This window comes from Astyanax mexicanus, chromosome 1 (genome assembly GCF_023375975.1).
Source record: "Astyanax mexicanus isolate ESR-SI-001 chromosome 1, AstMex3_surface, whole genome shotgun sequence".
In the NCBI taxonomy this organism is placed as follows: domain Eukaryota; kingdom Metazoa; phylum Chordata; class Actinopteri; order Characiformes; family Acestrorhamphidae; genus Astyanax; species Astyanax mexicanus.
Window position 1 is genome coordinate 122,796,224 of NC_064408.1, and position 27,245 is coordinate 122,823,468.

The 27,245-nt window shown below is 39.5% G+C and overlaps 1 protein-coding gene across 1 annotated transcript in view; it reads left to right on the plus strand.

Annotated features, from left to right (window-relative positions):
* Positions 1-24,455, plus strand: part of nkd2b (NKD inhibitor of WNT signaling pathway 2b) — a 38,198-nt gene extending 13,743 nt beyond the window's left edge. The window contains exons 4-11 of the mRNA XM_049468210.1: positions 14,772-14,835; positions 15,098-15,207; positions 17,106-17,201; positions 18,016-18,166; positions 19,938-20,022; positions 20,966-21,081; positions 22,182-22,679; positions 23,856-24,455. Coding sequence (XP_049324167.1) covers positions 14,772-14,835; positions 15,098-15,207; positions 17,106-17,201; positions 18,016-18,166; positions 19,938-20,022; positions 20,966-21,081; positions 22,182-22,675 — 1,116 coding nt within the window. The 3' untranslated portion in view covers positions 22,676-22,679; positions 23,856-24,455. The remainder of the gene's footprint in view (positions 1-14,771; positions 14,836-15,097; positions 15,208-17,105; positions 17,202-18,015; positions 18,167-19,937; positions 20,023-20,965; positions 21,082-22,181; positions 22,680-23,855) is intronic.
* Positions 24,456-27,245: the final 2,790 nt, after the last annotated feature.

Here is a 27,245-nt window from a genome sequence, read left to right on the forward strand (position 1 = left end):
AATAAATAATTTATAAACATATTAATATGTGATTCAAATTAGATAATAGATACGATCGATAGTAGATGTTAAATCATTTTAGTGGATAGTAAATAATTTACACTTAGTACTGAGTAATGAATAATTCATAGCAGATATTGAGTAATTCATAGTGGATGCTGAATAATTTATGGTGAATACTGAATAATTCATAGTGGATCCTGAATAATTCATAGTGGATACTGAATAATTCATAGTGGATACTGAATAATTCATAGTAGACACTGAATAATTAATAGTAGATACTAAATAATTTATGGTGGATACTGAATAATTTATAGTGGATACTGAATAATTCATAGTGGATACTGAATAATTAATAGTAGATACTAAATCATTTATAGTAGATACTGAATAATTCATAGTGGATACTGAATAATTAATAGTAGATACTAAATCATTTATAGTAGATACTGAATAATTCATAGTGGATACTGAATAATTAATAGTAGATACTAAATAATTTGTAGTAGATACTGAATAATTTATGGTGGATACTGAATAATTCATAGTAGATACTGAATAATTCATAGTGGATACTGAATAATTAATAGTAGATACTGAATAATTCATAGTGGATACTGAATAATTAATAGTAGATACTAAATAATTTATAGTAGATACTGAATAATTTATGGTAATTACCAAATAATAATTAGTACGTACTTAATAATCCATAGTGGATGCTGAATAATCCATAGTGGAAACTGATTAAATTATAGTGGATACTAATAAATCATAGTAGACACTGAATAATCCATGGTGGATACTGAATAATTAATAGTAATTACTGAATAATTGATAGTGGATACTGTGTAAATAATATCAGAGAGTGAATAATTTATGTAATGTGTTGATATTATGAAAATAAAGGGTAATATACAGCATTATAGAGCGCCCCCTTCACTTCCTGTAGTGTATTACAGTCTGTCAGTCACTTTTCCCCCCGTTTTTTGGTTTTATCATGGTTTTTAGATCTGTTTGTTTATTTTTATGAGGAAAAACTTTGTTCCAAACAGCGGCTGTTAGCGTAGCTCCCCTCTCTGCGGCCTCCTCACACATGTAGGTACGGCCATTACTCTGCTCGTAAAGCCGCCCGCTCACATCTGAGAGTGGTTAGCTGTCGGAGCGGCGTCCGCTTCAAAGCGCCGAGAGGGGGAGGGGGAGGGCCGGACCCCCACATTCCTCCCAGATTGAGAATAGCTGCAAATGGGCCACTGTTATCCAGCCTGCTCTCTCCATCACTGCACACTTCCAGATGTGTGTGTGTGTGTGTGTGTGTGTGTAGCCGCAGTCGGCGGAGAGGCCGATTTAGGGTTGGTGCTGAAACACTGGTGGGTTTCGGGTTTTTGCGGCGGACCTATGGAGTTTAACGCTGGGAAAGCTTTAGCTGTGCTGTTTAAATTACATAATTACATCAATTACATAATTAATTACAACCCCAAATCAGAGAAAAATATAAACCCAAAATATTTCACTCATTTTCATTCATTTTATTTGGTCAGCGCCTTCCTATTCTGTGTTTTTCTTTACTTCTTTATTTACTGTATTTTTTTCCACTATAAGGCACATAATCCTTGATTATGTGACACTAGTAAGGAACAGGAGTGTCGCCATGTTTTCCTTCTAATTTTCTTATTCAGCAGGTCTCGCCACTCAGTGGCGAAACCTGTAAAGCTAAACTAAGCTAAGTTAAGTAAACTAAACTGTAATTCTCAAAAATATATATTTTATTTTAAAGTCAATCAAGTGCTGTATGTTAATGTACACAGATTTCTCTTCTAAAACTGTGTTTTTGGGTGAGTAAAGAGCTTCTGTTTATTTACAGTAAACTTAGATTTAGCATTATCAGCTAACCTCTAGCACTAGCCACATTTAGCAGCTAGCTAATACCACCCAACAGTGAGTGTTCCAGTTAGCCAGGGCGTCATTAGCTAGCGGGTTGTGCCACGTAGCTTTGTTTTAACACTGTAAATACACAGACTACAGTCCAACATACTTGACTCTAAACTGTGAAAAAGCTAGCGCTTAGCCGGGTTAGCAGCTCATGCTAATGCTGCTCCAGCAGTGCTAACTAGGGTTAGCAGCAAGCTACAGTTCGATATACTTGCTTTTAAACTACTAAAAAGCTAGCGCAGTTAGCAGCAAATGTTAAAACTAGTGCTAGGCAGGGTTAGCAGCAGGTTACAGTCCGATATACTTGCTTCTGAACTGCAAAAAAGCTAGCACTTAGCGCAGTTAGCAGCTAATGCTAATACTGCTCCAGTCTGGGTGCTGGAGAACTAAACTGAAACTCCTGTATAACTCTGTAATTCAGCAGAGTGACTTTACTGCTCCTTAATACCTGACTGATAGAATTCATACATAAGGAGCACCGGATTATAAGGTGCTTTATAGTGCAATAAATATGGTAGTTTATTTTTTCTACATTGTAGATTAATATTAATTAATATTACAGGCTGTCAGAATGAGCGTGTGGATCATATGAAAATTCGTAAAGCATTATAGAGCTTACTATAATGAGGTAAAATGATATACAGGAATAAGCGATAGTTTCTAAAGGTCTTTGGTCTTTGCTGTATCTGTGCTTTAACAGCATCAGCAGTTCAGCAGTGTGTGTATATAAGTGTGTGTGTGTGTGAGATAAAGCGGGTGATAGTGATCAGGGCCGGGTGAGCGGGAGGGGAGGGTAACAGGGTGTCAGCAGGGGTGCAGGCGGGAGTTGACGGTGTGAGGATGGGGGTAAACACTGAGATCTGCTGATACAATTACATTCTTCAGCCTGATACCATCAGCCCCTCCCCTCCCATATCAACACCAGGGAGACGTTATTACTCCAGCCACGCTTCCCATAACCACCCTCAGCTCCCTCAACCTGCAGGAGTGTAGCGTTATTACTGCGCTGTACTGTTTTAATACAGTTACTCTACATCATCATTACATCTGTAGCTACGGTTCATTACGTTTCAACTCGTATATCAAAGTTTCCAAGTTCTAAGTAGGAAATTGTAACTGGAATACCCTAAAACTTGGGTCCAGAAACTCCAATTCCCAGAATCCTCAGCGGTGATCAGTGGCAGCCAGCCACACCTGTGCAACACACTATATAAACCCCACAAAGTCAAACCACACATTCCTGTCGCACCTTTGTAGAGGGGTGAGCGGCAACAGAGGGTGTAAGAACAGAAAAGAAAAGACCTTTTGTGCATTATGTTTAACGTGCAATATTTTTATCACCTTTTTATCTACTATTTATTTGATATTTATTTACTGCTACTCTTGCACTCTTGTGCAATAATACTGGTCACAACCTATCATAATCATAAGATGGGATTGGGGGACACGTCCATTAGAGAGTTCAGTCACGCTCCTCAACACCTTGGAATAAACTCTGAAATACTCTGATACACCACCAAAGAGCTCCCCTCAACTCAACTTGTAGTTTAAGTTGTGGAATAAACTCACACAATTCAACACTTTCACACATTTTTGTTTAACTCCAGATTTTTGAACTGGATTTTTGAAATTTGCTGTGAGCAAAAGGCTCACCAAAAGAAGCAAATAGATCTGGAAAAAAGATATAAAAGATCTCAAAAGAAAGCAAAAAGAAGAGGACTGAGCTGTGCTGATTTGCCACTGATTTAGGTACAGATCCCTCCCTCAGAAGAAGTCTGCTTGCTAATCCTGCTCTGAATAACGTCTGAGCTTCTCAACCAGCAGATCGAAATGGCTGAAATGGCATTTCTTCAAACTGTTTTTTTAGTGTTTGGGGCTCTAGTGAGGGGTTAATTGCTGAGAGGTGGTGCTTTGTTGAATTTATTTAGGTTTCCTTTTATTGTGATGTCACGATAAGGGAGGAGCATTCAAACAAACGGCTTATAGAAGCAAATGATTCCATATGGCACCAAACTTTTACAGAAAACGGATGTATGGATAGATTTTTTGATATTTGGAGTGTTTATAGTGTTTATAGGGTAAGTCGAGACCCAAGTGTAAACACAAAAACACTCAAAAAAGTAAGTTTTGCATGATATATTTCTTTTTTTAAAAAGTTCACTTAGGTTTTAGGTGGGAACACAGGCTTGCAGGAGATCCAAGAGACTGCAAAGTAAAGGTAAAGGTGTTCAAAAAGATCTTTTGATGCCACACAAATCAAAACCTTTACTTTAATAAAAGCCTTTATAAATATTAAATGCAGCATCTCCAAAGGGCTCCTGTGGTCTGGTGTAGAGTACTGTAGGCTGCTCTGATGTTATTGAGCTGTATAATAGGGTTGCATATTAGGGTATATCGCTTAAGCATCGTCATGGCGATGTGCGCATGCGCAATAGTCCCATCACAGGATACGTGATGTCGTTTAAATCAATTAAATCAATCAAACACGTCATGTTGCAATGCTTTGATTATTGAAACAAGTAGTAGATACACAGCGCTGTCTCTGTGTCTGTGTGAGTGACAGGCTGCTGCTGCCTGAGAAGCCCATCCACATGATTGGGCACATGCTTGCAGGTGTGGAAAGCTGTGCACCTCAGTCCAGCACAGTTTTGCAGTGCAGATATTTCCAGTTACAGCTGAATCTACGCTTTTAATCCCAGAAAAATGCTTATTTAACTTTTGAAAAGCCATTTAAATGCTGATTAAAGGGCTGATTACTGTTGTTTTGCTGTTTTCCTCGGGTTTTGAGTTGAGCTCGGTGCTGACTCAGCTCTTGATTGGTCCGGACACGAGACAGCACACAGGTAGGGGCGGGGCTTGTGCTGTCATGGACCATGCATTGTTTAATATCGCGATATATATTGTCAAAAAAATAACATTTGCAATGTAAAATATATCCAGTATCGTGCAGCACTAGTGTATATACAGTATATATAACAGTGCTATTGTATCTGTAGGTGTAGGTGTGATTGGAGGTGAGCTGTGCTGCTGGGCTGTTCTCACGGTGTTTGATTTCCTGTAGTTTATCGCTGTAGTTTAACGACTGGTCCAGGCTGAACTGGGCTGCTGGAACAGAATGGGGGTGGGGGGCTGTCGGGGGCTGTCGGGGGGGCTACAGTGGTGCGGGGGAGCTTTTGATCTCGGCTTTTTGCCATGGATGAATTACGTCTCAGAATTTCACAGCGAGGAGCCCGGCTGAACACACACTTATACACACACACACTTATACACACACTTATACACACACTCGACCGGTTTCTCAGGTCATCACAGTGAAGATGGAGGATGTTTGCTAGGTGAGACAGCAAACACACACACTATTAGCATTGCAACTAATTTCAAAAATGACATATGGAATAATTTAGTAAACCAAAACCGTGTTAAACAAACTAGAATGTGCATTATATATTTTACATTCTTGCTTAGATTAGACAGTTTTTGAGCTTTATGAGGTAGAGTCACCTAGAATTTCAGGCTTTCAGTGAACAGCTGTGCTGAACTCAAGAGTTACCGTATTTTTCGCACTATAAGGTGCACCAAATTATGATCTATCGCTATGATCTATCGGGAGATCACTGGTTCGAATCCAGGTCATGCAGCTTGCCATCAGCTGCCGGAGCCCTGAGTGAGCACAGTTGGCCTTGCTCTCTCTCTCTCTGGGTGGGTACAGTAGATGGTGCTCTTTTTTTTCCTCATCACTTATAGGGTGATGTGGATCAGCACAAGCTGCGTCTGTGAGCCGATGTATCAGAACCGAGTCGCTGCGTTTTTCTTTCGAGCGTTAGTGCTGTGATGCTACACGGTACAGGTGGAGTCTTTCGGACTTCACGTGAATCAGAGGAGGCATGTGCTAGTCTTCATTTTCCTGGTGTTGTGGATCACTTGTGACCACAGATTGAACCTGCACTTAGATAGTAGCTCCACCCAAATATCAAGCTACACAATGAAGACAGCTCTGTAAAAATTAAGAGGGCACTTAAAAATGATGAGTTTCTTTGATTTTACCAAATTGAAAACCTCTGGAATATAATCAAGAGGAAGATGGTTGATCACAAGCCATCAAACCACCAAACTGAACTGCTTGAATTTTTGCACCAGGAGTAAAGCATCATAAAGTTATCCAAAAGCAGTGTGTAAGACTGGTGGAGGAGAACATGATGCCAAGATGGTTATTCCACCAAATTTTGAACTTAAAACATTATTTCAGCCATTTCTCATTTTCTGTAAATAAAAGCTCTAAATGACAATATTTTTATTTGGAATTTGGGAGAAATGTTGTCTGTAGTTTATAGAATAAAAGAACAATGTTCATTTTACTCAAACATAAACCTATAAATAACAAAATCAGTATGGTAAGTGGCATAAATGGCTAAATATCTCTGATCTCCCGAATAGTTTCTGGTTGTATCTCGTGTTGATGCTATCTCAGTGTTAGCATCAGTGGTGTGGTTGGCAGTTGGCCACTCTTTGGTCTGTCCAGGCTGATGTCTGAGCTCCAGACGTCTGCACTTCCTGTGTACAGAGCTGTATTTATAGAGCACGTCTCTGGCTGACCCACAGATGACCCCTGTCCAGCACCATGGCCATGAGGAACTTCACAGCTTGAGCTGAATCCCTTTGCTCTTGTTGAGACATTGCCGCAAAATCCACAGGCCTGCCAGCCAGACACACACACACACACACACTATACAGAAATACAGCACCAGGCAAAAGTTTGGACAAATAGCAAAAAACTATGAAGTATTGAAGCTAACTCAACATTATATAACATTTATTTACCTTTGAAATATTATTTAGTCATTTGGAACCATATTAAAGGAATTCTGACACTAATGGGGTGGGGGAGGGTAAAATCCTGTAATATTACTCTACCGCCCTTAGCCCACATGATGCTCTTTAGATACTGCTTCTGGATTTGTCAGCTTGTCAAAGAAATGCATGTGTAAAGTGTGTGTTCTTTAGTGGTCATCAAAGTATTAAATACACTTACCGATTAGTGGGGGATTGGGTTAAGATTGGATAAGTTGGGCTGGTGGGGTTAAGGTTGAGTTGGTGGGGTTTAGGTCTGGTTGGATTGGTTGCATAATGGTTGGGTTAAGGTTGAGTTAAGGTTGGATTGGTTGGGTTATGGTTGGATTGGTGGCATTAAGGTTGGGTTAGATTGTGTTAGTGGTGTTAATGTTGGGTTGGTGAGGTTTAGCTCTGATTGGATTGGTTGAGTTGAGGTTGGTGAGTTTTTGCTCTGATTGGTTTGGTAGGGTAAAGGTTGGATTGGTAGGGTTTAGATCTGGTTGGATTGGTTGGGTTAAGGTTGGATTGGCGGCATTATGGCTGGGTTAAGGTTGGATTGGTTGGGTTATGGTTGAATTGGTTGGGTTATGGTTGGATTGGTGGCATTATGATTGGGTTAAGGTTGGGTTGGTGAGGTTTAGCTCTGATTGAATTGGTTGTGTTAAAGATGGGTTGGTGGGGTTAAGGTTGGATTGCTAGGGTTAAGGTTGGGTTTGTAAGGTTTAGCTCTGATTGGTTTGGTTGGGTAAAGGTTGGGTTTGTAGGGTTTAGCTCTGATTGGATTGGTTGGGTTAAAGATGGGTCGGTGGGGTTAAGGTTGGATTGCTAAGGTTAAGGTGGTTTTAGTGGTGTTAAGGTTGGGTTTGTAGGGTTTAGCCCTGATTGGATTGGTTGTGTAAAGGTTGGGTTGGTAAAGTTTAGCTCTGGTTGTTTTTTGGTTGGGTTAGGGTTAGTTTGGTTGGGTTAAGTAGGGTTTAAGTCTGGTTGCTTGGGTTTAGGGTTGGGTTGGTAGGGTTTAGCTCAGATTGGATTTTTTTGGGTTATGTTTGGGTTTGGTTTGCTTGGGTTAGGGTTGGGTTGGTGGGGTTTATCTCTGATTGGTTTGGTTGGGTTAAGGTTGGATTGGTAGGGTTAAAGTCTGGTTGGGGGTGGGGTTAAGGTTTCGGGGGCGGGGCTCAGAGACAGGACGTTATGTTGGCTGGAGATAAAGCAGTGGAGTGAGGGTTTAGAGCTGGTGTAGCAGCTGTGGAGGGGTCGGGGTGTGTCGGGGTGGTTCGGCCTTTTGAAGCTCCGGCATCTAAATCACAGGGCCTCATCTGCTCTCAGCCGGACAATCCTGCCTCAACTCTGCACTGGCTCTGATTCAAACACACACACACACACACATAATAGAAATTACTGTCTCTAAACCCTGGAAAAAATAATGCGTTAATTTAGTTAATCCCATATATAATCCCTCGGTTATCATCCAGATACTGTAATCATCACGCACTCTCCAGATCTTTCAGTAATCTCTTATATACATGATTATTGAGTTTCTGGCACTGTAGGAGTGATGTATTATACACTGTCAAATATTGGAAAGCAGGTTAAAACAGCTGTCAGACAGATGTTTAGATGGTGCTCTGAATAGAACCACACTGGATTTAAATGAAAAAAAAAAAAAGATAAAAATGTTTGAACAAAAATATCCTCTAAAACCTTCAGGAACAGCAGCCATTTTTCCACAAAGCCTCATCATTTCAGGGGCTCAAAAGTAATTGAACAAATTAACTTTAGCATAAATAAAAGGTTCAATTTTAATACTTTTTACTTTAGAATTCTTTGTAGGCGATGAGTTCCTGAAGTCTAGAACTCATGGACATCAAACACCAAACCCTGGTTTTCCTCCTTTATGATGGTTTGCCAGGCCTTTACTGCATCGTCTTCACTTGTTTAGCTGGTTTGTGGGTCTTTCTGTCTTTAGTTTTGTCTTAACTGAGTGAAACTCAGCTCGATTGGGTTCAGATCTGGTGATTGACTCAACCACTGCAGAATATTCCACTTTTTTTACCTTCCTGGGTTGCTTTTTTGGGTCATTATCCAGCATCGTCCAATCAATCTTGCTGCATTTGGTTAAACCTGAATAAAAGGTAAAACTCTCTAACTTCAGAATTCATTCTTCTGCTTCTGTTATTTGTCACATCTTCAATAAACACTAATGACCCAGCCATGCCAATGGAAGCCACGCACACACCAGATTTTTTTGAGTTCCTGAGTTCACCACTGTGCTCTCTTTTTTTTTAGAATATACCAAACTGTTGATTGGGCCACTCTCAACATTTCCGCTGTCTTTCCCAGATTCATTTCTTCATTTTTTCAGTCTTATGATGGTCTGTTTCTCATCCATTGAGATCTCCATTGACTGTATGTTGTGGGCTCACTGCAAAAGCTTCAAAATGCAAAAGCCACACCTGAAATCATCTCCACAACTTTTATCTACTTAATAAATGATGGATTAATGAGAAAGTAGCTCATGCAGCCTATAAAATAGCTTTTAAGATAATTTGTCTGATTACCTTTAAGCCCCTGAAATGAAAAACTATGTAGATAAATGGTTGTAATTCCTAATCGCTTCATAGGATATTTTTGTTCAACCTCTTGAATTAAATCAGAAAGTCTACACTTCATTTACATCTTAGTTGTTTCATTTCATATCCAGTCTTTGTGGTATGCTGAGGACTGAGGACACAGCGAGTGTGGAAAAAGATATATAACCTGTGTGTTTTGGCTCATTTACTCCCATTGTAAGTTATACATTCTTACTTATCTTACTTGTTTCTCACTAGGTTCAGAAACATGCATTTTTGATAAATTGCTGAACTTCGTTTTAATCTTCGTTTAAGTCTGTGTTTTTTCTTCTGTAAAACCTCCGTCTCCTCTTTAGTGTGTTAAAAACACATCTGGTTTTGAGCTGGATCCAGGTTTCCTGTGGATTTGTGTTTCTGGACGGCTCTCCTGTTACAGGCCGCTGGATGGCGGGAGATTTTGTTTACCAAATTATTTTCTTTTCATCAGGCTGCTGACCCCGGGGCCTCCAGCAAGCGGTCCCACCTTCCCCACCAGTAGCAGCAGCAGCAGAAACCTCCACAGCTCTGTTCAGCTCGGGGTCTGTAGCTCAGCTAGAGTTTAGCATTAAGCTAAGTTTGAAGCTACCAAGCTCCTTCCAGGTTCTGTTTTTGTGACTGGGTTTTAATTATTATTTTTTATGTACAACTAATGCAATATTTTTGTTATTTCACTGGTTAGCTAGCATTAGGAACATCTTAACCTTCTGCTTGAGGATGCCCCACAGGTGCTCAATCGAGTGTCTGGAGACATACTTGGTCAGATGAATTGTAGGGCTGCACGATATTGGGGAAAAAATACATTGCAAACATACATTGTTCTTTTTTTTCCACAATAAATATCACAATATTAAACAATTCAGGGCCCATGACATCACCAGCATCACCACATGAGTCAGAGCCGAGCACTCAAAACCCGAGAAAAACAGCAAAACAACAGTAATCAACTCTTTAATCAGGCATTTAAATGTCTTTTTAAAAGGTAAATAAGAAGAGCGTAGTTTTTCTGGGATTAAAAGCGTGAATTCAGCTGTAACTGGAAATATCTACACTGCTAAACTGTGCTGGACTGAGGAGCACAGCTTTCCACACGTGCTCACGTTTACCTCGTGTTTACTCCTGCCCCTCCCCCTCGCGCCTGGTCTTGCATAACTGGATATAACTGCCTGGCCACAGTACAAAGATGGCCACAGATATTATATATATATATATTTAATTATGATTAATCCAGAGTTTAATCCTTATTAATGAACAAAAAACATAAACTGTAATACACAGATAACAGAACACAGCTCTCTGCTTCAGTTTGGGCGATTTTCCCCTGATTTCAGCCTAAAAGCTTTGCTTTGCTTCATTAAAACCACAGGCTGAATTCCTCCACGCTGCCGCAGAACCAGGCGTCTTCAGCTCCAGATGCTCCTCCATCAACCTCTCATAAACACATTCCTCACACACACTAATCTGTTCATCTTTTATCACTTTCATTAACGTTTATTTAACCCTGCTGTTCAGATTTAATAGTGTCTGACAGAGGACCTCTGATGTATGGGCAGTGAGGGTATATACAGGGTATATAGAGGGGGTATATAAAATTGGTATATAAGGGGTACATAGAGGGTATATACAGGGTATTAATGGGGTATATAAATGGTATATACCAGTTCTATAGAGGATATATACAGAGTACATACAGGGTGTATAGAAAATATATACAGGGATTACACAGAGTATTTACAGGGTGTATAGATGCTGTATACAGAGTATATGCAGGGATATATACAGGTTATATATGTGTAAGATACAGAGGATAGACACGCGGTATATACAGTACGAGGATATATACAGGGTATATAGAGGGTAGGGGTTATATATATATGGTAAATACGGGTTAAATAGTGTGTATACACAGGGTATATGGAGGGTATATAGATGGTATATATGGCTTATATAGAGGGTATATATGAGTTTTATAGAGGGTATATACAGGGTATATAGATGGTATATGGGGTATATAGATGGTATGTAGAGGGTATATATAGGGTATATACAGGACATATGTGAGGTATATAGTAGACATATATGGGTATATAGAGGGTATATATAGGGTATATAGAGGATATATACAGGAATATATGCAGGACATATACAGGTATATACAGGGTATATGCAAGGTATATAGTGGATATATACAGGTATATAGAGGGCATATATGAGGTGTATAGAGGGTATGTACAAGGTATATAAAGGGCATACACGAGGTATATAGAGCGTATATGCGACGTATATAGAGGGCATATATGAGGTATATAGAGGTTATATACAGGGTATGTAAACCCTCTATATATTATTTTAGTTGCAGTTATTAATTTTTGCAGTTGCAGTTTTATTTGCAGTGACAGCTCGAGATGTTTTTCCCTTATAACATGAAACAGTGTGTGTGTGTGTGTGTGTGTGTGTGTGTGTGTGTGTTTGTGTGTGTGCGTGGTGTGTGTGTGTGTGTGTTTTTGAAGTAAATGCACCATTTCTCCTGCTTTCCTCCAGTTTCAGAGAGAGTTCATACTGTTAATCACTTCCAGCCCACTGCAACCAGTATACACACACACACACACACACACTCTCACACACACACTCACACACACACACACACTCTTTGAAAGCTGAACCCCTGTTTGAAATGGTATCTTTTGTTTTTACTAAGTGACTCAGATAAATAAGAAGCTACTGATTGCTTTTTTACTCAGTTATTAATCATTATTAAGCTGTTATTAATCTACAGACCTGTCTAACCTGTCAGGGCAGAGTATACATTGAGTAAAGTGTAATTAATTGCATAACTATGTAAGTAAGTATGTAATTACATAATTATGTAATTATGTAGTGCAGCAACACAAAAGTACTGAGTATCCAAATCAAAATAGTAGGGATAAATGGTGCTGAAAACCACAGTCCAGATCTACTGAGCTTTGGTCTGGATCTACAGTTCAGATTTACTAAACCATGGTCGAGTTGTTCTAAACTGTGGTCTGGATCTACTAAACCATTGTCTGGATCTACTGAGCCGTGGTCCAGTTCGTCTAAACTGGGGTCCAGATCTACTCAACTGTGGACTGGATCTACTGAACCGTGATTTGGATCTACTGAGCTGTGGTCCGGTTCTATTGAATCCTGGTTCGAATCTACTAAACTGTTGTCTGGATCTACTCAACCATGATCTGGATCTACTGAACCATTGTCCGGATCTATTGGACCGTGGTCCTGATGTATTGACGCATGGCTCGGATCTACTGAATCATGGCTTGGATTTACTGAATGATGGTCCAGTTTGCCTAAACCATGGTCCAGATATACAGAACCGTGGTCTGCATCATCTGAACCCTGGTCTGGATCTTCTGAGCCATGGTCCAGGTCTACTAAACTGTGATCCAGTTCGCCTGAACCATGGTACGAATCTAGTGGACTGATCTACTCAACCATGGCCTGGATCTACTGATCCGTGGTCCAGGTCTACTAAACTGTGATCCAGTTCGCCTGAACCATGGTACGAATCTAGTGGACCGTGGTACAGATCTATTCAACCATGGTCTGGATCTACTGAACTGTGGTCCAGATCAGCTCAACCATGGTCTGGATCTACTGAACGAACTGTAGTCCAGATCTGCTGAACCACAGTTCAGATCTACAGAACAGCAGTGCATCATTTACTAAATCTATCATTTACTAACATCTATTGAGCCATAGTCTAAATCTACTGAACCATGGTCCGGATCTACTGGACTGTGATCCAGTTCACCTGAGCCATGGTCTGGATCAACTGAACCATGGTCATTTACTGAATGATTGTCCAGTTTGCTTGAACCATGGTCCATATCTACTGAACTGTGTTCTAGATCTACTAAACCGTGGTCTGGATCTACTGAGCCATGGTCCAGTCCGCCTGATCCATGGTCCAGGTCTACTAACCTGTGATCCAGTTAGCTTGAACCAAAGTACGAATCTAGTGGAATGTGGTACAGATCTACTCAACCATGGTCTGGATCTACTGAACTGTAGTCCAGATCTGCTGAACCACAGTTCGGATCTATCGAACAGCAGTCCATCATTTACTAAATCTATCATTTACTTACATCTATTGAGCCATAGTCTAAATCTACTGAACCATGGTCCGGATCTACTGGACTGTGATCCAGTTCACCTGAGCCATGGTCTGGATCTACTGGACCGCGGTCCATATCTACTAAACTGTGGTATAGATCTATTGAATCGTGGTCTGGATCTACTGAAGCCGTTCGCCTGAACTGTTGTCTGGATCAACTGAACCATGGTCATTTACTGAATGATTGTCCAGTTTGCTTGAACCATGGTCCATATCTACTGAACTGTGTTCTAGATCTACTAAACCGTGGTCTGGATCTACTGAGCCATGGTCCAGTCCGCCTGATCCATGGTCCAGGTCTACTAACCTGTGATCCAGTTAGCTTGAACCAAAGTACGAATCTAGTGGAATGTGGTACAGATCTACTCAACCATGGTCTGGATCTACTGAACTGTAGTCCAGATCTGCTGAACCACAGTTCGGATCTACCGAACAGCAGTCCATCATTTACTAAATCTATCATTTACTTACATCTATTGAGCCATAGTCTAAATCTACTGAGCCATGGTCTGGATTTAGTGAACTGTGGTCCAGTTCACCTGAGCCATGGTCTGGGTCTACTGGAGCCGTTCGCCTGAACCGTTGTCTGGATCAACTGAACCATGGTAATTTACTTAACTGTGGTCCAGTTCACCTGAGCCATGGTCTGGATCTACTGGACTGTGGTCCAGTTAACCTGAGCCAAGGTCTGGATCTCCTGGACCGCGGTCCATATCTACTTAACTGTGGTATGGATCTATTGAATCGTGGTCTGGATCTACTGAACCTTGGTCCAGATCTACTTTACCATGGATCGGATCTACTAAACAGCAGTCCAAATTTACTAGACGCTGGTTTGAATCTACTAAACCATGGTCCAGTCTGTCTGAACCATAATCTACATCTACTGAACCATGTAACTGTAGATTAAACCTTAATAATAAACAGAAATAAAAGAAATCTGAGGGTAGGACTCATTCTGCTATGGGTCAAACCTCGAAGGGGGTGAGACAACACTCTGAAATGGCATTGTTATTTTCTATAAACAAATCAGTGTTGAGTACAGGGAGACTCCGCCCACATAGGTGATGATGACAGGATGTAGTCAGGAAGTAGTTTAACGCATTCAGTCACTAAACTGCAGTGTGAAACTGAAACTATCTGGATTAAATACAGTAGAGAATACAACGTACCAAACACATCAAACTTAAAAGCTGTGTTTAATCATTCTTACTTACATCTCTCTCTCTCTCTCTCTCCCTCTGCAGGGGTTGCACAGCAGTTCTGAGCTGAAGGAAGGACATATTGTAGAACAGCAGTGCCCTCTGGAGGGTGAGTACAGAATTACACTCTACACTTTATATATTTTTTACATTTAAATCATATTTGTTTTATAGTTTCTGACCTGTTTATGTTTCTGTTGAACCTTTTAAAGCCACAAATCGGTTATATAAATATATGTAGCTAATAATTGACTAATATATTTACTTTTATTCAGTGAATAGATTAATAGAATCATATAAATTTCTGTTTAAATGTAATATTAATTGCTTTTTATTTATAGTAAAATGTGTGTGTGTGTGTGTGTGTGCAGTGGTCCTGCCCCCGGAGAAGGGGGAGGGCTGTGAGAGTGTGCTGCAGTTTGTTCAGGGTGAGGACGGAGAGAGAGAGAACAACAAAGGGAGGAAACGCATCAGCCTGAACGTACGTTATACACACACACACACACACACACTGTTTTTTTCATTATCTACTATCAAAAGGTGTAAAAAGTATCTCCATTCATTACTATGTAGTAGGGCTGCCACAAACGATTATTTTTATAGTCGACTAATCACCGATTATGTTTTATGATTAGTCGACTAATCGGATCATACGTTAATTGAATATAAAACACAGTTTATCACAATAGAATGCAGCTGCTATTATACAACCAACATTAGATTTCAGCTATATGCTAACTAAAAATAAAAACAATTAAAATCATAGTTCATTAAACCTTTAATGAAATATGCAGCTTGTTGTAACAGACAATTATTTTACTGTTTAGCATAAAGTGTAAACAACTGTGTAAAATAAGGATAAGGCACTGGCATTTATGAAACATCTCAACCGTGAGGTTGTTTGAACTATTATGAAAAAAAAGTATATTAATAAAAAATGCCTCTCTGTCCAGATATTGTGTACATTACCGTCTCTCTGTCGCACTCAGTGTGTCTTTAGTTTCTGCCCGATCTTGTTTTTCTGCCAGTTCTTGGGCTCCCTATCTCTTTATAAAGGCGTTTTTCCCCGTCCGCGTCCCAATTCACTAGCCAGGGCAGCGGTCTGCACAGATCTGATTGGCAGAGGAGAGCGTTTGGTGATTTTACACCACACATGACTGATCTGTGAGTTTACTGCACCGAAAAGCACTGAAAACAGAAGCCACTGTCAGAATGAAATCCTTCTCTGTAGTTTGTCGGTTTGGGACGGCATTTGTGACAACGTCTGGGTCCGGATCCGGATCGCGGTCCGCCTATTAGTGACCTCTGTTTTAAAGCTATCAAGATGAGTAAGTTAAGTACTAAGTTAACGCTCTGTTTATGCTAATTTTAGCAGCTAAATAGCAATTTAGCTTCTTCGTCATTTAATCAGCCACAACATGCCTCCTTTTCAGGTGCTCGTGCATCGCGGTTGTGCTGCCGAGGAAGGCAAGTTCTTCATTGCAGATATTGCATTGCACGCGTTTCACTTTTATTTTCTTGGTGATCCCACACTTTTGAGTTCTGTAGCGGGGTAGCCATGAAACCAGAGCCTGTCTGTATAATGTCCTGAGATGTCGTCCACTACCTACCCCGGTTTCCACTACTGCGCATGTGCGTCCAGGACAGAAAGGCAGTCGCAGCAGTTTGGAGAGAAAAACAAAGAAAAAAAAAAAAACGACTAATCGACTATTAAATTAGTCGTCGACTATTTTAATAGTCGACATAATCGTGACTAGTCGACTAATCGTGGCAGCCCTACTATGTAGTATAGAAAGAATAGATACTAGTGTTTAAAACACTTCTGTAGAAGTTGAAGAATCCGCTCAAGCTTTTTACTTTTTTTTTTAAACTAAAACTTAAAGTATAAAAGTAAAGTAATATAAGGAGAAAAAATAAAGCCATTAAGAACAAAAGCTTAGGCCACGCCCACAGAGTCCTATAGTGCACTACCCTATACCCCCTCTCCATAACACATTTTATTAAAAGCTATAATGACTATAATGTTCTTAAGAATTGAATTATAAATAACTTTATAATTTTTGCACGAGGAGTAAAGGCATAAAGTTATCCAAAAGCAGTGTGTAAGACTGGTGGAGGAGAACATGCCAAATGACAGGCCACTGTTTCTCTTTCTGCTTATTAGTAGTCTTAAAGTATTTACAATATAATTATTCATCATTTATAGACTCATTTATAACCCATTTATAAACCCTTTATAACAGAGTTTTATTTTAAAGTGATACCACTGAATTATATTTATAAAGATTAATAACTGTGTAGTATGTAGTATGAAGCACATGTTCCCCCTGCTGGCTGTGGGTGTAACTGCACTGTGTGTGGGTGTGTGTGTGTGTGCAGGAGCTGGAGTGTGATGTGTCGGTGGAGGATGATAACAGGCAGGAGTGGGTCTTCACTCTCTACGACTTTGATAACAGTGGAAAAGTTACCAAAGAGGTTTTTATAACTTCTATACGTTACATTATAGCTAATTATAGAAAGATACGTTTATATAACAGATTTTTGCACTATAAGCTGCACTTAAAATCCTTTAATTTTCCCCAAAATCATCAGAGCTGCTTATAATCCGGTGTTTCTTATGTATGAATTCTATCAGTCAGGTATTAAGGAGCAGTAAAGATACTCTGCTGAAGTACAGAGTTATACAGGAGTTTCAGTTTAGTTCTCCAGCACCCAGACTGGAGCAGTATTAGCATTAGCCGCTAATAATGCTAAGCGCTAGCTCTTTCTCCGTTCAGAGGTGAGTATATCAGACTGTAGTCTGCTCCTAACCCGGGCTAGCACTGCTGGAGCAGCATTAGCATTAGCTGCTAACCGCATTGAGTGCTAGCTCTTTCACCATTTAGAGGTGAGTATATTGGACTGTAGCCTGCTGCTAACCCTGCACATTTACTGTGTTAAAACAAGCTATGTGGGATGAACCGCTAGCTAATATTGCCTTGATATCACCTCTAGCTAGCAGTTAGCCGCTAATGCTAATGCTGCTGCACCCAGCCTTAGTTTAAATATGGAATTCTAATCTTGCTGTAAATAAACGGAAGCGCTTTACTCACCCAAATAAACAGTTTTTAGGAGAGAAATCTGTGTAGATTAACATCCAGCACTCTTAATTTTAAAATAAAATGGATTTTTAAAGAATTACAGGTTTGTTTACTTAGCTTAGCTTTACAAGTGCCAATTTAGAATGAAAATCTGAATCTTTCTCTATTCGTCTGTGTGTATTTGTATTGGTGTGTGTGTGTTGAAATAGGACATGTCCAGTCTCATGCACACTATCTATGACGTGGTGGACGCCTCGGTGAATCAGTCGTGCCACAGTAAGAGTAAAACACTGCGAGTGAAGCTAACCGTTACACCTGACCCCAGCCACCGGCGTAGAGAACACACACACTCCGGCACAGGTAACACACACACACACTGACATACACACACACACTGACATACACACACTGACATACACACACTGACACACACACACTAGCATAGTTCACCAGTTCGGTGTCAACTATACTTTTAGTCAGTATCCATCAGTATATGAACTATTCAGAAAAAGGCCTCTATCTCACACCCCATTTAAGGTGTGTCATGATGTTTATTGCTATCTTACACCCCGGCAACACTCTATTTTCACTCCTTCCATGTGCATCGTTTAAATAGCAGCAGTGTTTCTGAATATATCTACACTGATGGGCGTGGTGGTCTGGAAATGAGGTGTGTTCAGGTATTTATGGAGTTTTGCTTGTTTATCTTGGCAACAAAAATCACAGGAGCTCCACTGACTGAATACAACCTAGACAGACACCAACAGTCAGCACAGCAGTACAAACCCAACTTTTACATCAACAATAAACAGAAAACAAAATTAAATGAGCTGCTGGATCGCCTTCATAGCGTGAAGAACCAGCAGCTCAGTTTCCTCTGCTGAGAAGCGTCTGTTGAACACATCCAGGTAGCTGCACCGTTAAAATAGCAATCCGCCAAAGTCAGAGCTCACCTGACTCTTAAAGAGAACGATTGGTTTATTTTACATTATGTGCAAAGTTAACCACACCCATTATTAAATAAGAGAATTAGTATATGACTTTTGCATGTTTTGAGCCAAGCAAGGTGTACTTTTCCCGTCGTTGCGATAATAAAGACAGACTGAAACACCCTAAATCAAACCGCTCTTCTATAGATTGCTATGATAGAACTGCTAGTTTTTATTCAGCAACTTCAATTAATAATTATGTTTCCACAGTGATTTTTTTAGCATCTATTTTTACGTATTTAGTGACTAAGGCTACGTTCACATTACCAGACTGAAGTACCTTATTTTTTCATGGCTGTGTAAACAAGCCAAATCTGATTTTTTTCAAATCAGATTTGAGTCACTTTCATGCGTGGTCCTAAATCAGATACATATATGAATGTGAACGCTCAAATCAGAATTCATGCATCTTTTTGCTTTTCCTCATTAGCATTAGCGCTTCGTGCTTCTCTCTCTTGTACCCACACTGCATCTCTTGGTGCAGCTGTGCAGCTATAGCTGCAAAAAACAGCAAAAGCAAACCACCTGTCCTTTTTCACCTCCTGAACCTGAGCATGAACTTCAGAGCAGCTGTTTACTGTTTCTCCACTCCAGCAAAAGATGCTCCAACTCATCCATTTCCCTTTACGAAGCTACGAGTCTCTCGTCTCTCTAATATGAGGGTTTTTTGTTGTTGGTGAAGAAGGAGGCGTTTATACAGGTATCAATGTGCAGCATGTGAGAAAGCGTTTCAGGGACAGATTTGTTCACATTACACACAGATACAGATCACTTACATTTACAGTGAATGTGAATCATAAAGATAGACAATTCTGATCGAAGCAAAAAATTGGATTATTTAGTTTTCTATATGAATTGATTGGTGCTTATCATAAATTAGTCAGTATCTGTTATAATTAATTCAGTATCCTCTCTATAATTGTTCAGCAACTAGAGTAGACTTTTCAGAAATTAAATTAAATATCTGCAGTAAATGATTTGGTGTCCACTGCTGTGCTTGTTGATTGGTTGGGAGTCAGCATGCAGTGAATGCTGTATGTTAGTCTGATGGTCCTGTAGGGGGCAATGATAAGAGAGTAACTGTATGAATATAGGATTATAGAGTATAACTGAGTTTAATTCTGCTGGTGTTTGTTTCTCAGAGCGGGACTGGAGCTGCAGTCGGGGGGAGTCTGTTCAGCAGGAGGAAACCCGCGGAGCTGACCGACGACACTCCACTCACATCAGGTCACTCTCTTATACACCTATAAATGACGAAAGAGCTAGCGCCTTGTGCGGTTAGCTGGTAATGCTAATGCTGTTCCAGCATGCTACAGTCTGATAATACTCACCTCTGAACAGAGAAAGAGCGAGTGGTTAGCGTGGTTAGCGGCTAATGCTAATGCTAATGCTGCTCCAGTCTGGGTGCTGGAGAACTAAACTGAAGCTCCTGTATAACTCTGCACTTCAGCAGAGTGACTTTACTGCTCCTTAATACCTGACTGATAGAATTCATACATAAGGAGCACCGGATTATAAGCAGCTCTGATGATTTTTGGGAAAATTATTTTATTGATTTAATGATTTTAAGTGCACCTTATAGTGCAAAAAATATACTAAAATTGCTATAAAAATAGTTTATAGTATATAGGTTACATTCCTGTTTAGATTAGACAGTTTTGAACATCTCTGCTGGATTTTCTCAGTCAGCTTTATGAGGTAGAGTCAGCTGGAATTCAGGCTTTCAGTTAACAGCTGTGCTGAACTCATCAAGAGTTAATTACTTGAATTTCTTGTCTCTTAATAAAGTGTTTGAGCGCATCAGTTAAAGTAAAGTAGTGAAGAGGTAGAGTTACAGGTATACAGTAAATAAACTAAGCAAAGAAGAAAATACTTAAAGAAATAAAGGTCAGTAAATCTGAAGAATTTCAGAAACTTTAAAAGTATCCACAAGTACAGATGAAACTGGCACTCATCAGGACTGAGCAGAGGTACCAGCTTTCAGTTTTTATTTACTATGTAGGAAAAAGGTAAAAACAAGTCGTGTCTAAATTTTTGACTGGTGCTATCATTATGATAAAGTTTAATGATGAACGGACCAATAAAAAGGCTCGGTTTATGAGTTAAGTCCGGAGATGATGTATCAGTGTGTGTAAAGCAGTGTGTGTGTGTGTGTGTGTGTGTGATGCAGAGGGCAGGGGGCGGAGCCTCCAGAGAGGAATCATTACTGTGTGGATGAGAACACGGAGAGGAGGAATCACTACCTGGATCTGGCCGGCATCGAGAACTACACCTCCAGATTCGAAGGTCAGGAAGATTTTTAATATATATATTTTTTAGTGAAAAAAGATAAAAACTATTAAAATAAATATGCATGTGTTTATTCCATATCTTGTTTAATTTGTTTTATTCATTTAGCCCCCCCACCCCATTTTATACTGCTTTTACTCTAGAATAACTCTAGAACTTTACTTCCTAATAATTCATAATACATGCATTAATAAAAATATATTACAAATATAAAATAAATACTCTTTTTAATAAATAATATAATAATACTTTTCTTCATTATTGTTAAATTATTCATTTTCTATACAATTAAAAATTTAAGTTAAAAGTCATTTTAATTGTCTGTTTAATATTATTATTGTTGTGTGTATAAGTTGTTTGTCTTATTATTTTTATTTTAATCATTAGTGTTACATCATTCATTTTCTATAACAAATTAAAAATGAATAAACTAAAAGTGATTTTGTTTGTTTAATATTATTAATATTGTGTGTAGAAGTTTTATTTTTATTTATTTTTATTTTGTTCATTAGTGTTACATTTTCTATGAAATTAAAAACGTTAAGTTTTATTTTTAATATATTATATTATGAATCAGGCAGAATATATAATATCTGTTCACATATCAAGTTACATCTTTCATTTTATATTAAATTATAAATGTTAATAAGTTAAAAGTTATTGCTGTGTAAGTTAAAGTTAAAAGTAATTTATATGTTAAGTTTTCCTCATTAGAGTTACATCATTAATTTTCTATAAAATTAGAAACTTTAATAAGTTAAAAGTAATTTTCATAACATTTCATTAACATTGTTGGGTATATATTGAGTTTTTTTATGCATCATTCATTTTCTATGAAAAATATTTTTTAAATTGTATTTTATATTGTTGATATAATATAAAAGAGGCAGTTTATATATCAGTTTATATATTAAGTTTTTAAAAGAGTTAAAAGTAATTTTAAGTTTAAAGTAATGTAAAGTAAATTTAAAGTCTTTTGTATTATTAACATTGTTTTGTATATATTGAGTTTTTTCTTATTATTTTTATTTATTTTATTAATATTATTATATTTATTAATAGTGTTGTTACTTTTCCCTCTTTCCTGTAATGAACAGTGACGGCGCCCCCCGCAGTGCGTGAGGATCACTGCGCCCGGCCGTCTCTCTCTCAGAGCCGCTCCCGCTCTCAGGAGCCGGAGCCTCAGACTCAGCAGCGCCGCTCGCAGGTCATCCCCGAGCACTGCACCCGCCCCGCCCACAGCCGGTCACCTAAAGGAGCCTCCAGAGGAGGGGGCGGAGCCACCGGAGGGGGGAGGGGCAGCAAGTGCTACGTGTATTACCCCCCAGCCCCGGCCGGGCACCACGGGGGGCAGGATGTTTACCACCTGACCCAGCAGAGCCAATCACAGCCGAGCTCCCACCCCCTCCAGCACAGCCACAGCAAGAGACTGCGGTCCAGGACCAGGGATCAGTCCAGCAGCAAACCCCCCCAACAGCCCCCCCCCGACCGAGAGTCCGGCCTCGTCCTGCCAGTGGTGCAGCGGCACGAGCATCACCATCACCACGAGCATCACCATCACCATCACTATCATCACTATCACCAGACATGACCAGGTACACAATTTAACCAAATGTGTTTATATATATGTGTACAGGGGTTGGACAATGAAACTGAAACACCTGTCTCATTTTAGTGTGTTTAGTTTCATCATGGCTAAATTGGAGCAGCCTGGTGTTCAATCTTCATTAATTGCACATTATTGCACCAGTAAGAGCAGTAAGAGTGTGAAGGTTCTATTAGCAGGGTAAGAGCACAGTTCTGCTCTAAATATTGCAATGCACACAACATTATGGGAGACATACCAGAGTTCAAAAGAGGACAAATTGTTGGTGCACGTCTTGCTGGAGCATCTGTGACCAAGACAGCAAGTCTTTGTGATGCATCAAGAGCCACGATATCCAGGGTAATGTCAGCATACCACCAATAAGGACCAACCACATCCAACAGGATTAACTGTGGACGCTGTAAGAGGAAGCTGTCTGAAAGGGATGTTCGGGTGTTAACCCGGATTGTATCCAAAAAAACATAAAACCACAGAGTTCAGTGTGCACCTCAACTCTCCTGTTTCCACCAGAACTGTCCGTCACCACAATCAATTATTGTGCTCTAAAACCAGGTGTTTCAGTTTCATTGTCCAACTCCTGTATATATATATATATATATATATATATATAGAAGGAGAACACTAACTGCCACTGTTTCTTTATTACCGTATTTTTCACACTATAAGGTTCACTGGATTATAAAGTGCATTATGAAACACTAGTAAGGAACATGTTTTCCTTCTAATTTTTTCTAATATATTTAGGCGATTAAAGCTCTTCTGTTTAGTTACAGTAAGCTCAGATATCCAGATTTTCACTAAGGCAAGTCGCGGTTAGCGGCTAATGCTACCCGACCATGTTACACTGAGGAACCCTGGGTGTTCTGGTACACGGTAAATGCCCAGGCTACAGTCCAATATACTCACCTCTGAACAGCGAAAGAGTTAGTGCTTAGCGTGGTTAGCGGCTAATGCTAATACTGCTCCAGTCTGGGTGCTGGAGAACTAAACTGAAACTCCTGTATAACTCTGTACTTCAGCAGAGTGACTTTACTGCTCCTTAATACCTGACTGATAGAATTCATACATAAGGAGCACCGGATTATTTTGGGGTAAATTAACAGATTTTAGTGTGAAAAATATCGAATCTCTGTACACTCTTCTCCCTGTTCTCTCTATCCTTTAGAGACACACTGAGGACCAGAATTTGAGAAAACTGTGGATTTTGTGCTGAAGTTTCACATTTTACTCCAGGCTGCTCATCCATATCCTCACTCTGAAGCTCTGCAAGGACCAGAAGGATGTTCTCGTCTCTGATTGGACGCTGGATCATTAGATCCAGACGAATAGAAGTGTGGAGTTAAGAGGTTCTGACCCATCTCAGGTGAAAGGTGCTGCTCTTTAGCTTTTCAGAATTTAAAAGCTGTTTTTAATCTGGAGGATTTGACCCGCTGTGGACTGAGGGGTCCTCCAGGGCTCCAGGGTACACGACACCACTGCCAGTGTATAATGCTAAATATACGACTGTATGTATAAAACTATACGACTATATATGATTATTCTATTGCCTGATTATACAGCATGGGGGCGCTGTCATGCAGAAAACCTCTTAACTCCAAAACAATATAAAGAACAGCCGCCACATTCACATTATGGTTTTTTGCATGACAGGGACGATATGCATATTTCTATCACAGGCAATATATATGCATATATATTTTTGTCTTTGTTTTTTTTATATAAATATATTTTAATAAAGTGCTTTGTAAACACTTAGTATTTTAAACTGCTTCTCTTGAGTATTTTTTCATGACTTGTTTATCACACCATTATACCACGGTTAGTTCCGACCCTGCAAAATGATTGGCTGAGAGGCGTTTTAAGAGTGACATTATCAGCCGGTAATGCACTCTAACTGAAGCTCTCCATGTATAACTCCGCCACGTACAGGTAACCTAGCAATGATGGAGTGCTTACAAACCAAATACAAACCAAATGCAAACCAAATGCAATGTCATTATTACACCACTAGGAGGCGCTGGATCCCATAGAGGCACAGTGCAAAGACGCGGTCCCACAAATAAAGAAGCCCAGCGATTGAAAAATACTCATTATTACACACATTATCAGCCACTTATATCAGATTAAGAGCTGTTATTATTAAAGTAAAAGCTTAAGTTTTTATATGTTTTAGTTAATATAGGGTATTTTAAGCTAAATATAAGGTGGACTCTTGTAATTCCGCAGGTCTTGCCGAAGTGAACAAAACTTGCTATAACGTGTCATATTGGCACTGATAGTTATAGCACTCTCTCTCCTGTATTATTGCTTGAGTATACACAGATTCATATAGTTAATGTAATTCGATACATCATATTAAGTTAATCCTATTTTTCTACAGTGAAAAATACAATATATACAGCTCTAGAAAAAAATAAGATCACTTAAAATTATGAGTTTCTTTGATTTTACCAAATTGAAAACCGCTGGAATATAATCAAGAGGAAGATGGATGATCACAAGACATCAAACCACCAAACTGAACTGCTTTATTTTTGCACCAGGAGTAAAGCAGCATAAAGTTATCCAAAAGCAGTGTGTAAGACTGGTGGAGGAGAACATGATGCCAAGATGCATGAAATAAAAACTGTGATTAAAAACCACCAGGGTTAATCCACCAGTTATTGATTTCTGAACTCTTAAAACTTTTTGAATATGAACTTGTTTTCTCATTTGTTCTCATTTTCTGTAAATAAATGCTCTAAATAACAATATTTTTATTTGGAATTTGGGAGAAATGGTGTCTGTAGTTTATAGAATAAAACAACAATGTTAATTTTACTCAAACATAAACCTATAAATAGCAAAATCAGAGAAACTGATCTTTCCCAAAACTCTCTCTCTCTCTCTCTCTCTCTCTCTCTCTCTCTCTCTCTCTCTCTCTCTCTCTCTCTCTATATATATATATATATATATATATATATATATATATTCCAAATTTAAACAGCAGAGGGCGATCTGACCATTAGTGTTCCCTATTATTGCGTATGTATTCTCCACATACATCTGTGTGTGTGTGTGTGTGTGTGTGTGTGTGTGTGTGTGTGTGTGTCACGGAGACCCAGGCAGGGAGACGAGGAGGCGGACACAAGTGCAGGTAGGGTGAGAAATGAATAATTTAATAAATAAATATAAATAAACCAGGAAACGAGAAACAAGTAAACACTTAAACATAAAACAGGGAGATATATACAAGGATCAAGGACGAGAGAAACCAGAGAACATAAACTAAACCAACAAGAGATAATAAATAGCAAAATAAACTGGGAGTAAATAAACAAAGAAACAAACGAGGGACTGAATAAATACAATACTAAACAAGGCAGGGATATAAACAAGGAAAACTAACAAGAGGCTAAACTAGACAGGGATAAATAAACTAAGCAGGGAACTAAAGGGAACAAGAAACAAGAAGATGTAAACAAGGAACTAGGGCTAGGGCTGAAATCACAAAGAGACACGGAGAGACAAACAACAGAGGAAGGTGCAAAGACCGACGGAGGACAAGGTGGCAGAGGAGGGCTATTTATAGTAACATAAAACACACTAGAATTGGAAACACCTGGGGAAGGGGCGGAGCTACAAATGAGACACACATGGTGGAAATCTACTGACAAGAGACACAGAGGAGTACAGGTCACGTGAGGAAAACACACAGAGACATGAGACAGGGCTAAGACATGACAGTGTGTGTGCTAGTGTGTGTGTGTGTGTGTGTGTGTGTGCATCATGCATTTGTTTGCATGCTCATTTTTTTGGTTATGTTTCAAGTAACAGTTGATATAAAATCTTTTTTATCAACATTTTACAAAAACACCCATCTTCACCCATCTTCAGCAATCATCCACAATATTAAAACCACCGCCAGCTGCAGTGAATATCACAGATGACCTGGTTTCAGTCTCTCCATTCATGAGGTGATATATGTATATATTAGGCAGCGAGCGAACAGTCAGCTCGTGAAATTGAACTAAACTGTGGTGTTCTAGACGATCAGACTGGTTCCCATCATCTCCAGAACATCAGGCAGGTCTTGGGGGATGTTCCCGGTATGTAGTGGTCGGTACCTATCAACAGTGCTCCAGGATAGAAGGATGAGCAGTGAAGATACAAGTGTCATGATGGCCTCCTTCACCTGAAGCAGGATGTTTTTTTTTCTGTAAGGAGTCCTGTCTGGTAGGAGAAACCATATTGTCTTTAGCAACAAATCTAGGTTAGGTTTGGAAATGGAGGTCTTGTGAAGGCAGTGTCCTGTAGGCAGCATCCTGTGGGCAGCATACCCTGGGTAGTATCCTGTGAGCATTGTCCTGTAAGTAGCTTTCTTTGGGTAGCATCCTGTGAGCAGCGTCCTGTGAGCAGCATACACTGAGTAGCATCCTGTGAGCAGCGTCCTGTGGGCAACATACCCTGAGTAGTATCCTGTGAGCAGCGTTCTGTGGGCAGCATACCCTGGGTAGTATCCTTTGAGCAGCGTCCTGTGGGCAGCATACCATGGGTAGTATCCTGTGAGCAGCGT